General features: G+C 36.1%; 1 protein-coding gene and 1 long non-coding RNA gene across 2 annotated transcripts in view; one reads left to right on the top strand and one right to left on the bottom strand.

The window, feature by feature from the left end:
- Positions 1–9,879, bottom strand: part of LOC128249041 (uncharacterized) — a 34,143-nt gene extending 24,264 nt beyond the window's left edge. Inside the window, exons 1-2 of the long non-coding RNA XR_008265142.1 lie at positions 9,448–9,879; positions 9,118–9,316 (exon numbers count right to left, since the gene is read on the bottom strand). This is a non-coding gene — a long non-coding RNA (uncharacterized LOC128249041). The remainder of the gene's footprint in view (positions 1–9,117; positions 9,317–9,447) is intronic.
- LOC106880072 (testis-specific serine/threonine-protein kinase 2) overlaps positions 1–13,974 on the top strand; it is a 22,726-nt gene that overhangs the window by 4,747 nt on the left and 4,005 nt on the right. The window contains exons 2-4 of the mRNA XM_014929879.2: positions 3,393–3,541; positions 8,198–8,405; positions 11,379–11,639. Coding sequence (XP_014785365.1) covers positions 3,393–3,541; positions 8,198–8,405; positions 11,379–11,639 — 618 coding nt within the window. The remainder of the gene's footprint in view (positions 1–3,392; positions 3,542–8,197; positions 8,406–11,378; positions 11,640–13,974) is intronic.

Below are 13,974 nucleotides of genomic sequence, written 5' to 3'. Positions count from 1 at the left end.
ATATATACCCATATCGGGAACTCATGCACAGTGTGCGTGCAAATATAGCGAATGAATGTATGCAAATATATACATACTTATCTATCTATCTATATATATATATATATATATATATATATATACATATATCAGTAGTATGTATTATGACTGCAGGCATTCGTGCATGCGCCAGATCTGAAATGATTTGGTTAGTATTTTAGGGCGCAGTCTGATGTATATGCGCGAGTCAGTTGGTTGATGTCTTTGTCTAAAACCCGTAGCTTGTCCAGATTATCACTTAGACATTTACTTACAAAGATAAGTGAACCAATTATTAACTGGATAAATGTGAATTTATAATTTGGAAATAGAAGCTAGAGGTTTAGAAGCTGTTTATGTACGTATGTATGCATGCATAGATATATAGGGCCAACAGCAGATGCTTTAGTACATCAGTGATCAAAATCATAAAGACGACCACTGAAAGGGTGATTTGTTAGAATTCTTTTGCATCTACAGAAGGAAATGCATAAATATCAGGTTGTTCGGAAAGTTCTTAGCATACTTTAAGCGCAATAAAGGATAAGAAATTTTAAACATTCTCTCATCTTTATTCATTCAAGTAATTTCTATCGTTTTTTATGACCTTAGCAGGCAATTTCAATATTCCATCGGCATGAAACTCAGTTGCTTTTGGGAAAAATAGGTCGTCTATATGGGTTTTGACTCCCTCTGAATCGTTAAATGATTTTCCCTTTACAATGTTTTGCAGAGACGGAAACAAATGATAGTCAGATAGTGCAATGTCATGGGGAGTATGATAGATGGGGCAAGAGACCCTTCTCAAATGCATGCGACTTTGTGTGGGTAGCCAAAGACACATGTGGCCTGGCATTGTCCTGGTGGAACACAACCCCTTTCCTTGATCTCTTGATTCAAGTTTGCTAGTTGGCAGCAGTAAACATCAGCATTAATAGCCTTATTTTGTAAGAGTAGCTCGTAGTAAATAATGCCTTTGAAATTCCACAAAGCATGACATTTTAGGAATGGATCTTCTGCTTTGGTAGCTGTTTTGGAGGATCGATAGATTTTTTTCTCACTATATTATCGTAAACAATCCATTTTTCATCTCCAGTTACCAGTTGTTTCAAGAAAGGCTTATTTTCATTGCGTTTCAGAAGCGTATCACAGATGGAATACCGGTGCATGCAGTTATTATTCTGAGAGTTTTGTGAGGCACCCAAACATCATAGCGAGAAACATCCAATATTCACTAACTTTTCATGAACGGTATTTCCAGAAACTTCCAACTTCTCTGCAAGTTCTCTAGTCATAATATTCGAGTTTCCTTCAATGGTTACCTTCAAATTCTTGTTATCTTAGGTTGAGGATCTTCCACAGCGACTGTCACCTTCTAAGCTCAACTCAGCATCTCTACATTTTAAAAACCATCTTGGAACAGTTGATTCACTTACAGTATCTTATCCATAACCTCCACAGATGATTTTACACTTTTCCACAGCATTTTCACATATTTTGAAGAAGAAAAGCCTTAAGTGGCAAATAAGCATCTTTTGGTTACACATTTCAAATGGCGATTAGAGTTGAAAAAAGTAAAATATATGCCGATAAGCTTTAATATGCAAGCAATTCTGAAGTATGAGTCAGACTAAGATTAGAATTATTGCACGATGGGCTTAAAGACACAAATCCAGAAATCGCTCAGTACTTTTCGGACAACCTGATAGCTTTATCCATGTTTTTGCTTATACGATGTTAATGAAGTCTCCTCTATTGTGACTGGCTGACCGGGCATTGTGACTAGCTGACATTTTGATAGATGTTGACCAATCAGATTTATACCGAAGATTCAAATTGCATTTTATATTAAATTCTTGTACATTTTCGTTTTTCGTTTTTAAATATCTTTATTTTTATTAGTGTTTTTGCATTGTTATTTTTACCAGCAGATTCACCATTTATGTTTAAACACACACACACACACACACACACACACACACACACACACACACACACACACACACACACACACACACACACACACACACACATACACACACACAATTTGCAACCATTATGTCGAGAGATATGTCAGGTTAGCGTGGGAAGTTAAGTAGTTGTGGTCGATGAAAATAACCGTCGGAGCCCTGGGAACAGTGAGTAAATATCATGGAACAAATAGGGGCTGCAATAAGAGTGGAGCACTTGCAGAAAACAGCACTGCTTGGAACCGCTCGAATACTCCGGAAGGTGCCCGAAAAATAAGGGGAGTTACCTTAGTTTACTGGAAGTGAACAGCTGACACCGTAGTACATTTCCAACGTTAGAAGCTGGGCAAATACAATAGTAATAATAATAATAATAATAATAATAATAATAATAATAATAATAATAATAATAATAATAATAATAATAATAATAATAATAATAATAATAATAATAATTTAAAGTATTCGTTTGAAATCCACTTATCATTAAATAATAACAAAGCCAAATCAAAACACTTTTAAATGATTTCTCTCCCGATTTTATTTTTATACACTTAAACGAAAACTTTCTTCACAAAATGATTTGTTTTGTTGGTTTTATGTCTTTCTTGTTTTACACAAACTATGGCTTTGCTTGGTCGCATTATTATCCCAACAGTTTCTTCTCTTACATCATTAAGATGTCCATAAATGCAATATCCGCAAGTTTTGCTATATTTAGATTTCCTTAATGGTTAAATAATTAATTAGATTGAAAGAAATTAGTAAAACAGTATCTTCCCCTTTTCATGTCACTGTCGTTGTTGTTTTTGTTATTTCGTTGTTTTACATTTTTTTGTTATTCTTTTTCGTTTGATTTAGCCCCAGGTCAAGCCTGATGCTACGGAACTATGATCTAAGATGTTCCGTCTACGGCTACCCTGTCCTTTTTTAGTGAGTATTCTAGTGCCTCCTGAACTTTAGAAGACGCTACAGACGACAAGGTGTTATTTGAAGAATATTTGGCTGCTATTTCTAGTGAAGCGACCACGTTGAATCACCTGCTATTGTATCTATTTTTATTGATATCGATTACCTACAGGTCTAGGCCTCAATTGAGCAAACTTACAATCAAATGTTGTTCAAATTTGGCCATCCTGTGTTTTATTATATGAAGGGAGAACAGAATCACATTATCCGAAATGTACTCTTTTAAGACATTAGGGTGAATTTTGAGAAACAGATTTGTCTAGATTTGTCTATTATTTCTAGCTGCCCTACAACCAATCAGAGACTCCGTCATTGTTTTCGCCTGTTGATGTTACTTGCATATGTTATAAATAATGAACACGTCATATACCTTATTATAAGTTTCATTTTTCTAGCTTGAGTAAACGCAATGATGTGTCGTAACTTTAATCACAGACATTTATTATCATGGAGTTTGCAAGTCATGGCACACTGCTGGAGTATATCAATTTGAGAGGGAGCTTGAGCGAGAATCACGCCAGAAAAATGTACTTGCCCATAGTAAACGCAGTAGATTACCTTCATAGGAGCCTCATTGTGCACAGGTAAGTAAGTATTATGAATTCTCGCTCTTGCTAAAGAGGTTAGTGGGTTGGCAGAATGGATAGCAAACACCGGGGAAATAGCGATAGATTGTCAGAAATGCGAGAGCGACAGACAAAATGGCGGTAGATTATTAAAAGACGGCACAAAGTAAGAAAAAAGCCCAACTAAATAATCAGCTATATTAAGATACCGTTATGATCAGAGTGCAAACGAAGCACAAGATGACTTTGCCTGTCAGTTAACAGGGGTCGATAAAATAAGTTTCCCAGATGCACTTTGCCAGGCAAATGAAATGGTCTGAAGCTGTGAGATGAAACTAATATAATTACAGCGCGGGAAACATATTAGTCACTCACAAACACGCAAACACTCTAAACTTTCTGGAAGAGATCACCACATCTGTTCCAACAAACCAAAAGAAAATGTTGGTATGCTTCTCCACTTTCTTAGTTGACCCGTTAATTAAGATCATCACATTTGTTTGCAGCTAAAAGATGAACTCGGGAAGGACTACAATTTTTTTTAAATACTGTGATCGTTATGCACGAAACGAAGTCATTACTTAATAAACACACATATTGGATAATACTTAAATGTAAGGGATTGTATGGCTACAGTTTAAGAGTCTGTTCTCCACAGATTTATGGATACGTAACTCGAATTTTTCATCTATTTCTTAAAATAAGAAAATTGAAGTTCTTTAATATGTACATATATATATATGTACAATAAGAAATAGAATACTTCTGAAAAACTTGTATGGCAAATATTTTTAAAATGGTTATTCATTTCTACCGGTTTCATTTCTACAAAAAAATTATCGTAGTCAAACAATTGACGTTGCTTTAATTTCATGTCAAAACCTTCTTACTGTTAATATGCTAAGTATTACATGAATCGACATTTAAGTAGACATCTTCCCCTTTATTTCCTGTTTTATTTTTCCTTTCCTCCAGTATGGCATTTCTCCTTGTACCTATTCCACTTTTCTCGCCTTCCTTCACCATGTCGAATTCGCTCTGAAATCTTCGCCTTATAACTGAAGACGAGTTGTAGCAATTTTCGATTCAAAGATTTTTGTGGAGTTAATTCTAACAAAGATTGATTTCATTGTGCAAAGGCATGAGTGTGTGTCTGTGTGTCTGTTTCTGTGTGTGTCTCTGTGAAGTTACATGCATTCCGAGATATTTTTTTATTCTTTTACCTGTTTCAGTCATTTTGACTGCGGCCATGCTGAAGCACCGCCTTTAGTCGAAAGAATGGCCCCCAGGCGACATTCTTAGGGATAATAATAATAACAATGATAATAATAGTCACGACGATAATAATAATAATAATAATAATAATAATAATAATAATAATAATAATAATAATAATAATAATAATAATAACAATCGTTTCATATTTTGACACAAGGCCAGTATACTCTGGGGAAGGGGATAAGACGAGTCAACCCCAGGACTCAAATTTTATCCACCCCGAAAAAATGAAAGGCAAAGTCGACTTTCTTGGAATTTGAACTCAGAACGAAAAGCCAGGCAATAGGCCGCTAACCATTTTCTCCGGTGTACTAACAATTCTGCCAGCTCACGGCCTCAATGATGATGATGGTGATGAGGATGAGAGATGTTGTTGTCTTTGTTGTCGTTGTTGTTGTTGGTGGTGGAGGTCTGTTGGTTGCTGCCGATGCTGTGTCATTTTTTAAAATTCGTTCCAATGTTTTCTTTCTTAATTCCCTTCACAACCTGATCCCCATTTGAATATAATTCAAATTTCCGGACGCACAGCCTAAAACGCCAATTTTATCCTTTGGACACCTTAAAATATGTTCTTGTTTTGTACCGTCCACATTTTCCAATTTTGTTTCTGTTCTCTTCGAATATGATTTGGCATTTGTTGACCTTCTTTATGCTGGTTATATGTTTTATATTAGTATGCATGTGTAAAACACGATTCAGCTTGTGTCCTTTTTCGTAATCGGTACAATTTTTAAAAAAATTACGGTAGAACTTTAAAACAAAATAATATTAGGTTTTTCATCGGAAACAAATTTGCGTTTTGGAACAGGTTTGAGAGCAACAATAAAGCTGAAATAATTATGAGTGTTGACTATTAAATTCAGTGTCAGTGGTTTTTCAACAGATTTAACGATAAAACCATTTTAGAAAAACTTGACTTTCAAAGTCGACCAAGAAAAAATATCCTTAAGCAGCATAAAGTTGAGCGTGGAATTTCTAAAATTTATATCATCAAATAAAGAGAAAAATTCATGGCCACTGATTGGAAAATTCGCAATGAATTTCAGAACAAAAGAAACAAAACAAATTGAAGGATACTGCTATGAAGCTCTCCAAACCTCTCCAAATTTGCATGAAACAAAATGCATAAATGAAGAACTAAAACACACCTCATGTTTGGAAAAAAAATTGATATTTAGTTCCACGATAATGAAGGCAATTTCATATTGGAAATTACACTCGACAACCTATTTTTAGAGAAATCTTATTTCAAAACGGCTAAACTACCTACACGAAGATGAAATTATTCAACTTTTGAATAACATAAAAAAGGAAAAACCAACTTCAGATTTCAAAGGACATTTTAAAACTAGAAACAGAAACAAGACTCGAAATAGTAATACATCAACACGAGGAAATGATTTTCAAGTTTAAAATGTCAAATTTTTACCAACACTGAGAAATACTCATAAAAATAACTTTGAACTTGTCTATGAAATTCAAGAAACCACACAGGTGGAGCTAGAAATAATTGAAGTTGAGACCTCCCACAAAACTATGCTAATTGTTTTCTGGATTCTTTAAAGAGCGACAGGATTGGACCAAAGAGGGGACGGTAAAAGAAATAAAATGAATACCTTTGCCGAAGTAAAGCATTCTCAATACATCAGGAAAACCAGTATATTTGCAAAATTACTAAATTGATTCCATTCACTCTAAGATATATTTAGAAATTTAAGATATTTCAGCATTTTGTAGAAGAATTATTTGATAAGGAAACGGTGTGGAACCGCTTCTTAGAAACAAAAATAACCATTCTTCAATACAAGCAGAAATAAATCCGTTCGTGCTTTTTGTGGCCACTTTTTGAATTTTCCGTATAATATCATAGAAAATCGAAGATTTAAGTCACACTTCAGCCCTATTGAATCGGGAACATTTCGAGATGAAAACTAATAACACATTAACAATGAAAGAAGCTGCTGTAAGGAATGCAAATGCATTGATATAAGATTCGAAAAAGATTGCTTTATCTCTGCTAAGAACAAATATATGCTACGAAATGGTTAAAAATAAACAGACAGAAAACAATGAAATATCTTTACACTTGTCCTGAAAAGTATTAAACGCTAAATCACGTGTTAACTCTAAATGTAAATCTAGACCTTACTATAATTTACCAAAATTTTACAAATGCAGGATTATGAATGAAATATGCACAAGATCTACAAGTATTTGCATTAATGTTTTATTACGAAAAGAATTTAAAATATAAAAAAATACTAGTAAATGTGCACCGTTTGGAATACATCATCTGAGTAATATTTTAGGCATTCAAGTGAAACCAATTCTATACAATGTCGAAAGTTTTATAAGAGTCAACGCGAAGATATATTGGATATTCTTCCGCAAACGGTTAATGTAAAGACCATTATTGTATCCTTTGAACGAAGTACATGAAAACCCGCACGCCCATAAAATAGAATGTGAAAAAAACTTTTTCCGGAAAGCTTTACATATGAAATACTGGGATTTTGGTACAAAAGAAATATGTGAAGGATTAAAATTTATTCCTAAGAGTATCTATGTTATATTTTATACGATGTGGTGCAGAAAAGTTCTTGGCTTCGGGTAAAAGAAAATACGGGAGAAACAGTTAAATATGATTTTATTAAACACATTCCCTTCTCAGATTCACACACTTATAGCAGCGGTCCTTCAGTTTTTCAAAGTCCTGTAAAAGAACTCTGACGGTTGGGCCTCCAACGAAGCCCTTTAGTGATACCCTTCAAGCCAGAAACTTTTCAGCACCCCCTCGTATTAACTAAAATCAGGAGGCACAATACCATAACAGCATCCACAAATTATACAAATTTACGAATATTTTATCTGAAAATTACAATGTTTGATATTTCTTCGATATTGACTTCAAATTTTGGCACACGGCCAGCACTCGCAGACGTCATCAATAATTTACTCGTTGCCTTTTGTACAAAAGAAATTGTTTACTTACGCACCTACACTCACATTAAAACGAATAATTTCGCTACAGATACACAAATACAAGAATACTCCCGCATATTCTAAGCTACTTGTCCATCTCTACAAGGGTAGCGGCTATTCACTCAGTTTCCAGAGACCAAATCCACTTACAAGGAACGTGTCGGCCCAGTGCTATAATAGAAGACACATGTCCCATGTGGCACGCAAGAGGACTGAACCTGAATCCATTCCGTCGTGAATCAGACATCTTAACCACACGACTATGTCCACGCCTTATTTTATAATCTCATTTACATAACCGATTACTTAATACGCAGTCCGTTATGAAACGGGACGAAGGCCTCCAAGGAGTAATGGGCCTGTCAGCTTTTGTGCGTGTGTGTAGTTAATAATTCTCATTTTCTTTTCTAACAGGGACCTGAAATGTGAAAACATTATGTTGGATGGCGAAAACAACATTAAACTGACTGATTTTGGCTTTGCCAGGTATTTCCGAGGCTCTGATATATTCAAGACGTTTTGTGGCAGTGCCGCTTATGCGCCACCAGAAATATTACAAGGAATTCCGTACAGCCCTGTTCTACATGATATTTGGGCTCTCGGCGTGATTCTTTACAATATGGTAACTATTTTCCCTACTGTAATACACACACCCGCGCGCACGCACATACACACACCACACACACTCACTCACACACACACTCGCACTAAATACTGTTTCGGGTTCTAGAAGTCGTGGGACCAGTTATTCGGTTTCTATGGCATGTAAATGACTGAAATCACAACATTGCCTCAAAACCGTAAGGTCAGTCAGTCGCAGGGTTATGCAATGATAGTTAGAAATACTGGAGCAAAATCACCTAGACGCCCTCGTAGGCATTAGGTGGTTTTGCTTCTAACAAAAGAAGGCTCCAGCCTGACCTAGCAACATCGTTAGAACGTCGGACGAATTGATCAGCGATGATTCTTCCGGCTCATTACGTTCCAAGTTCAAATTCCGCTGAGGTCAACTTTGCCTTTCATCCTTTTTTTCTACGATAAAAATAAGTACCAGTTAAAAACTGGGGTGGATGTAATCGTCTTACACTCTTCTCCGAAACTGCAAGGCAGCGATTTTGTAGAATCGTGGGCACGCCGGACAAAATGCCGCTAAGCACTTTGTCCGTCTTTGCGCTCTGAGTTCAAATTCCACCGAGGTCAGGTTTACTTTTCCTCCTTTCGGAGTCGATAAAATGAGTACCACTCAAGTGCTGCAGTCCCCGCTTCCCATCAAAAGTGCTGGTATTGTGTCAAAATAAAAAAGAAAAGAAAATGAAATTTAAGAGAATAATTACGATTCTTCTTCTTGCTGTTGCTGCTGTTGGAAATCGAAATTCTTAGTTTGGCTGATTTAAACGCCAACCGTATTCACTCATTTCTCTTCAAGTTAACTTTGTCTTGTACTCTTTCGAAGTTCGATGAAATATCGATACCAATGAAGTACTGCGTTCTGTTAAAGCACCATACTCATTCCTAACTTGTGCTAGATTGTGACTATAATAGAAATGGAGATTCTTGTTAGCGATAATTTCATTTTAGTACGAAATATATGATTCCATTAAGAAAGTATCTTAAAAAAAATAAGAGTCTGTATTTGCTCTCTGAATAACAATGATTTGTCTCACCTGGGAAATTTCTCGATGATTCCTCTACTTCTTTGTCTGTCTCTTCTTTTCATTTTCATTGTATATCATCTTTATATATTTCTTTCTTGCTCCACAAGAACTTGATGTCTACTGTAGGTTTCAATCATGATTGCAGGAAAATACGTCACTCGATTTAACACCGCAACATGTCTTCTGGCATACGGATAGCGTATGGATAGGTAGTTTCCACCAAGTCCTCCCTGACTGACACGTAGGGCCTCGATAGATCTCTGTGCTGCGCTCTTCCTCCCCAAACCGAACCGTGAAAACTACTTGGAGACACAATTGGTTGTCTTCGTTATTTTTACGCTATAAATCTCGGAGCAAAGCAAATTGTGTAGAAATGTCTGGCCACTATGAACAAGAATACCGCGTGGTATGGATGTTATGTTTTTGTACAAAGATACTAACGCTGTGTATCGATTGAATGCATAAATCTGACCATTCTGTCATAATAAGTTTCTGTCCATAAAACACTTTTATGCAAAGTATTACGACACGTTTTATGTGGCAAATTCACGATATAAAGCGTTAGGCCATTCATCTTTTACTTCCGAAGTTTTCTCCGTGTATAATTGTGTGCATAACGTGACGATAGGTCTGGTCGAAAGTTTTTGTCGTACAAAAACAAATTAACCTGGTCAGCATTGTAAAATATTCATCTGTCCAACACAACAATTTTAATATACTCTTTCCTGTTTATTTAACTTTATATCCTGGAGAAATATGTCCACCATTTTCGATTGTTTAGAGAGATATTTATCATGCGTTACACATTTGTTTGCAAGATAAGAATCGTGATGGCGGCGAAATTTTGAGCCAACATATTGAGAATAATTATTCAAAGAAGACTGATACTAAATGAATTTTCTCCCTTATATCCATGCATTGTGTACGGCAAAGATATGGTCGGGGTTGGGTTTAAGGTAATCATTAGATTCGAACCAACGTTGCTACATTTATGAAATCATTTCTACCTTTCTTGTATAGTCATTGCTATAAAATATACATGGTCATATTGCAGAAAAACATTAAAAGTTTGGGGTGGATCAGAAATTAGTAGATGTTTGTTAATTTACAACATTCATGGTTGTTACATTATTTACAATGGACGGATTGGTGTTCTCACCTTGTTTGTTGTTACCACAACGTTTCGGCTGATGTACTCTCCGTTCGAACCAAACCATTATTTCACTAATGGAGTACACTGTTTTCATTCCTAAGGTATGTTATCTTTCTGATGATATTATTTTTCAAGTCCCTGCTTGTGATTGAACTTACAATCCGATGGTTAGTAGACCGCGCTCTTATCCGCCACGATATATAACCGTAGGCAAATATAGAATGAAATTTAGGGCTTATAAACCTAGTATTTTAATCTTTCTCAATACTGGTTCCTATATTACATTTATATATGCGCTAGGTCTGCTTAGGAGGTTATTGTGTCCTAGCATGTGCAGCCACATTTAATTTTCTATTTTCCGTGGTGTTCTCTGTCAATTATTTTAACTTCATCCCACAGCAGGCGGTGTCTCAATTTTTCCATACATGATCGGCTATACCCGATTTTTCAACACCCTCTCGTGTCACAGCTTTACGATGTTCCTCTACCTTTACTTTAAGTGGGGGCTGTGCATTAATGAAATAAAAGGTTGGGTTCGAAATTCCACCAGAACACCTGATGAAGGCCGGAGAGTACATCAGCCGAAACATTGTGATAACAACAAACAATATGTGGTCACCAATCCGTCCAATATAATTTAATTCCCCATCTCAAAAATATAGAATAGCATTCATGGTTGAAAATGGCTTTAAATCAATACAATTATTTTTGTTTGAAGATATAATTTCATTTTGTCTGAAATTTTCGATAATGTACCTTACCACACGCTATTTTTATTATTCTTCAGATCTGTGCAGCAATGCCATTCGACGATAGCAACATTAAGAAAACGATTTCGGATCAGCTACACCAGAGGTTTAACTTTAGAAAGAAGAGGAACATATCACGTGCTTGTAAAAGCCTCATAAAGGGAATTCTATGTCCAGACACCGAAACCCGATTAAAAGTACAGGACATTCTAGGCAGTTCGTGGATGAATGATACTCATAAATCGGCGGTATCAGCAACATCTTCAAGAGTGTCCGTTTCTTCTGTGAATCCAGACAAAGTGAGTGCCAAATGAAAAAGAGACAAACAATCTTTCTAGGTCCAATTATTTGTGTATTTATATTGTTCTATATGCTGGCAAAACTCTATATCCATCCACCATATTCGTCGTTATTGTTCCTTTCTTTTCCACCGCCTCAAAATGGCCCAGACGTGCTTTAGAAGTTATTGTAGAAGTTATCGTTAGTTTGGCTGGTTTAAATGCCAACCGTATTTCATCGAACTTCGAAAGAGTCCAAGTCAAAGTTAACTTGAAGTGAAATGTATAAATACGGTTGGCATTTAAATCAACCAAACTAGCGATAACTTTAGAAGTTAGGAGTTATCGTTTAGAAGTTCTTGTAAATATCGCATTTATGTTTTATATTGTAGACATATCTCTGTTGATTTGATAGATGTGGTCAAGAAAGGAGATGTGTAGAGACGTAGTGGTTAAGAGCGTGGGCTACTAGTTCGATTTCAAGCAGTGACCTGAATAATAATAATAATAATAATATGACTTTTTTATTTATTAATTTTCTTTTTAAATACATATTTTACCTGTGAATTTGCGTGTGTAAACTGGGAATGCATACAATGAGCTTCTCTGCCCTAGGTGTACGGGAAACACTCGGCGAGAAATGGAAGAAAATTTGAAGAAGAAGAAAAAAACAACAACAACAACAACATAATAATAATAATAATAATAATAATAATAATAATAATAATAATAATTATTATTATAATTATAATAATAATTATAACAACAACAACATCGAAAAATACCTTGGGAATGAGAACCCAGGTTCGAGATTTCCTCCAAGACACCTGATGAAGACCACCACCACCACCACCATCATCATCATCATCATCATCATCATCACCATCATCAAACTCTGGATATTACTGTGTCGAGTCCTAGGACCCATAGGGACAGTTACTCGGTTTCCATGGTGTATGACAACAGAACGTGTGTGGCTCAGTGGTTAGAGCATTCGGCTCATGGTCGTAATGTCGAGAGCTCGATCCTTGTCGTTGTGTTGTGTTTTTGAGCAAGACACTTTATTTCGGGTCACTCTAGTCCTAGCAAAAATGAGTAGTATCTGTAATTTCAAAGGGATGCTGCCTCGTCGCATTCTGTGTCACGCTGAACCTCCCTGAGAACTACGTTAAGGATGCATGTGTTCGTGGAGCGGTCAGCCGCTTTCACGTTAATTTCACGAGCAGACTGTCCGGTTCATCGGATCAACCGAAACCCTCGTCGTCGTAACCCACGGAGTACCATTTTCATGGCGTGTAAGCGAGCGAGATCAAAACTTTGTCCCCTGAACGGAGACGTCAGACCGTTTCGGAGTTACTCATTTACAGCCTAGGTGACCAGAGTAACATAAAATGAATTGAACAACGCACCACCCTGTTCGAGAATCGAAACCAGGATCTTTCAATTGTGAGTGAAACGTGCTAACAACTATGCCATTCGCCATCATCCTCCTTGCTATCGACTTCATTACACTGGCTCTACTATAACGATGGCTTTCAGCCTCATTAATTGTATCATCGCATTCGCAATTGAAATTTTATGCCTCATAATTGATAATTAATTCTTTCTAGAATTTGATTATTCGTGAATATATAAACCACTTGATTTATCAATACATGAACATGTACCACAATTGCCATGTGAGTATCATATTTAATGTGAATACATCATGAAACGGCAAATTAACTGCGGTTTTCTTCCGGAAATAGTTTCTCTAATGCGTGTGCAGTGATTAAAAACACAATATAAATTACATTGATCCATACTCATGAAAGTATCTGAGCAAGAGGACAAAGGTTCGGATCTTCAGCTCTCTTGTCCTCCCTGGCATGCTGTATAGTTACGAAAATTGGACATTGTCTGGAGCCCTCAGGTGTTGCGTTAATTGCTTAGTACCTGGACGCATCGCGGGATAATCAGTTGCCACTGGTCAGGTTTCGTATCCAATTAACAACTATACTGTGACGTAAGAAGCTTGCTTCCCAACCACATGATTCCGGGTTCAGTCACACTGCGTAGTCACACTGCGTGGCACCTTGGGCAAGTGTCTTCTACTATAGCCTCGGGCCGATCACAGCCTTGTGAGTGGATTTGGTACACGGAAACTGAAAGAAGCCCGTCGTATATATAAATATATATATATATATATATATATATATGTATGTATGAATGTAGGTATGTACGTATGTATGTATTAAGTATAGGATTAATTTAAGGAATAATGTTCTACAAATCCAATCGTATTTGTCAAAAACGGAGGAGATAAGATGTTAAAATGTTGTGTTATATCCTAACTCATATATACATACATACATAT

This window comes from Octopus bimaculoides, chromosome 11 (genome assembly GCF_001194135.2).
Source record: "Octopus bimaculoides isolate UCB-OBI-ISO-001 chromosome 11, ASM119413v2, whole genome shotgun sequence".
Lineage (NCBI taxonomy): Eukaryota > Metazoa > Mollusca > Cephalopoda > Octopoda > Octopodidae > Octopus > Octopus bimaculoides.
Note: the sequence above shows the minus strand (reverse complement) of the source record. Positions and strands in the feature narration are given on the sequence as shown.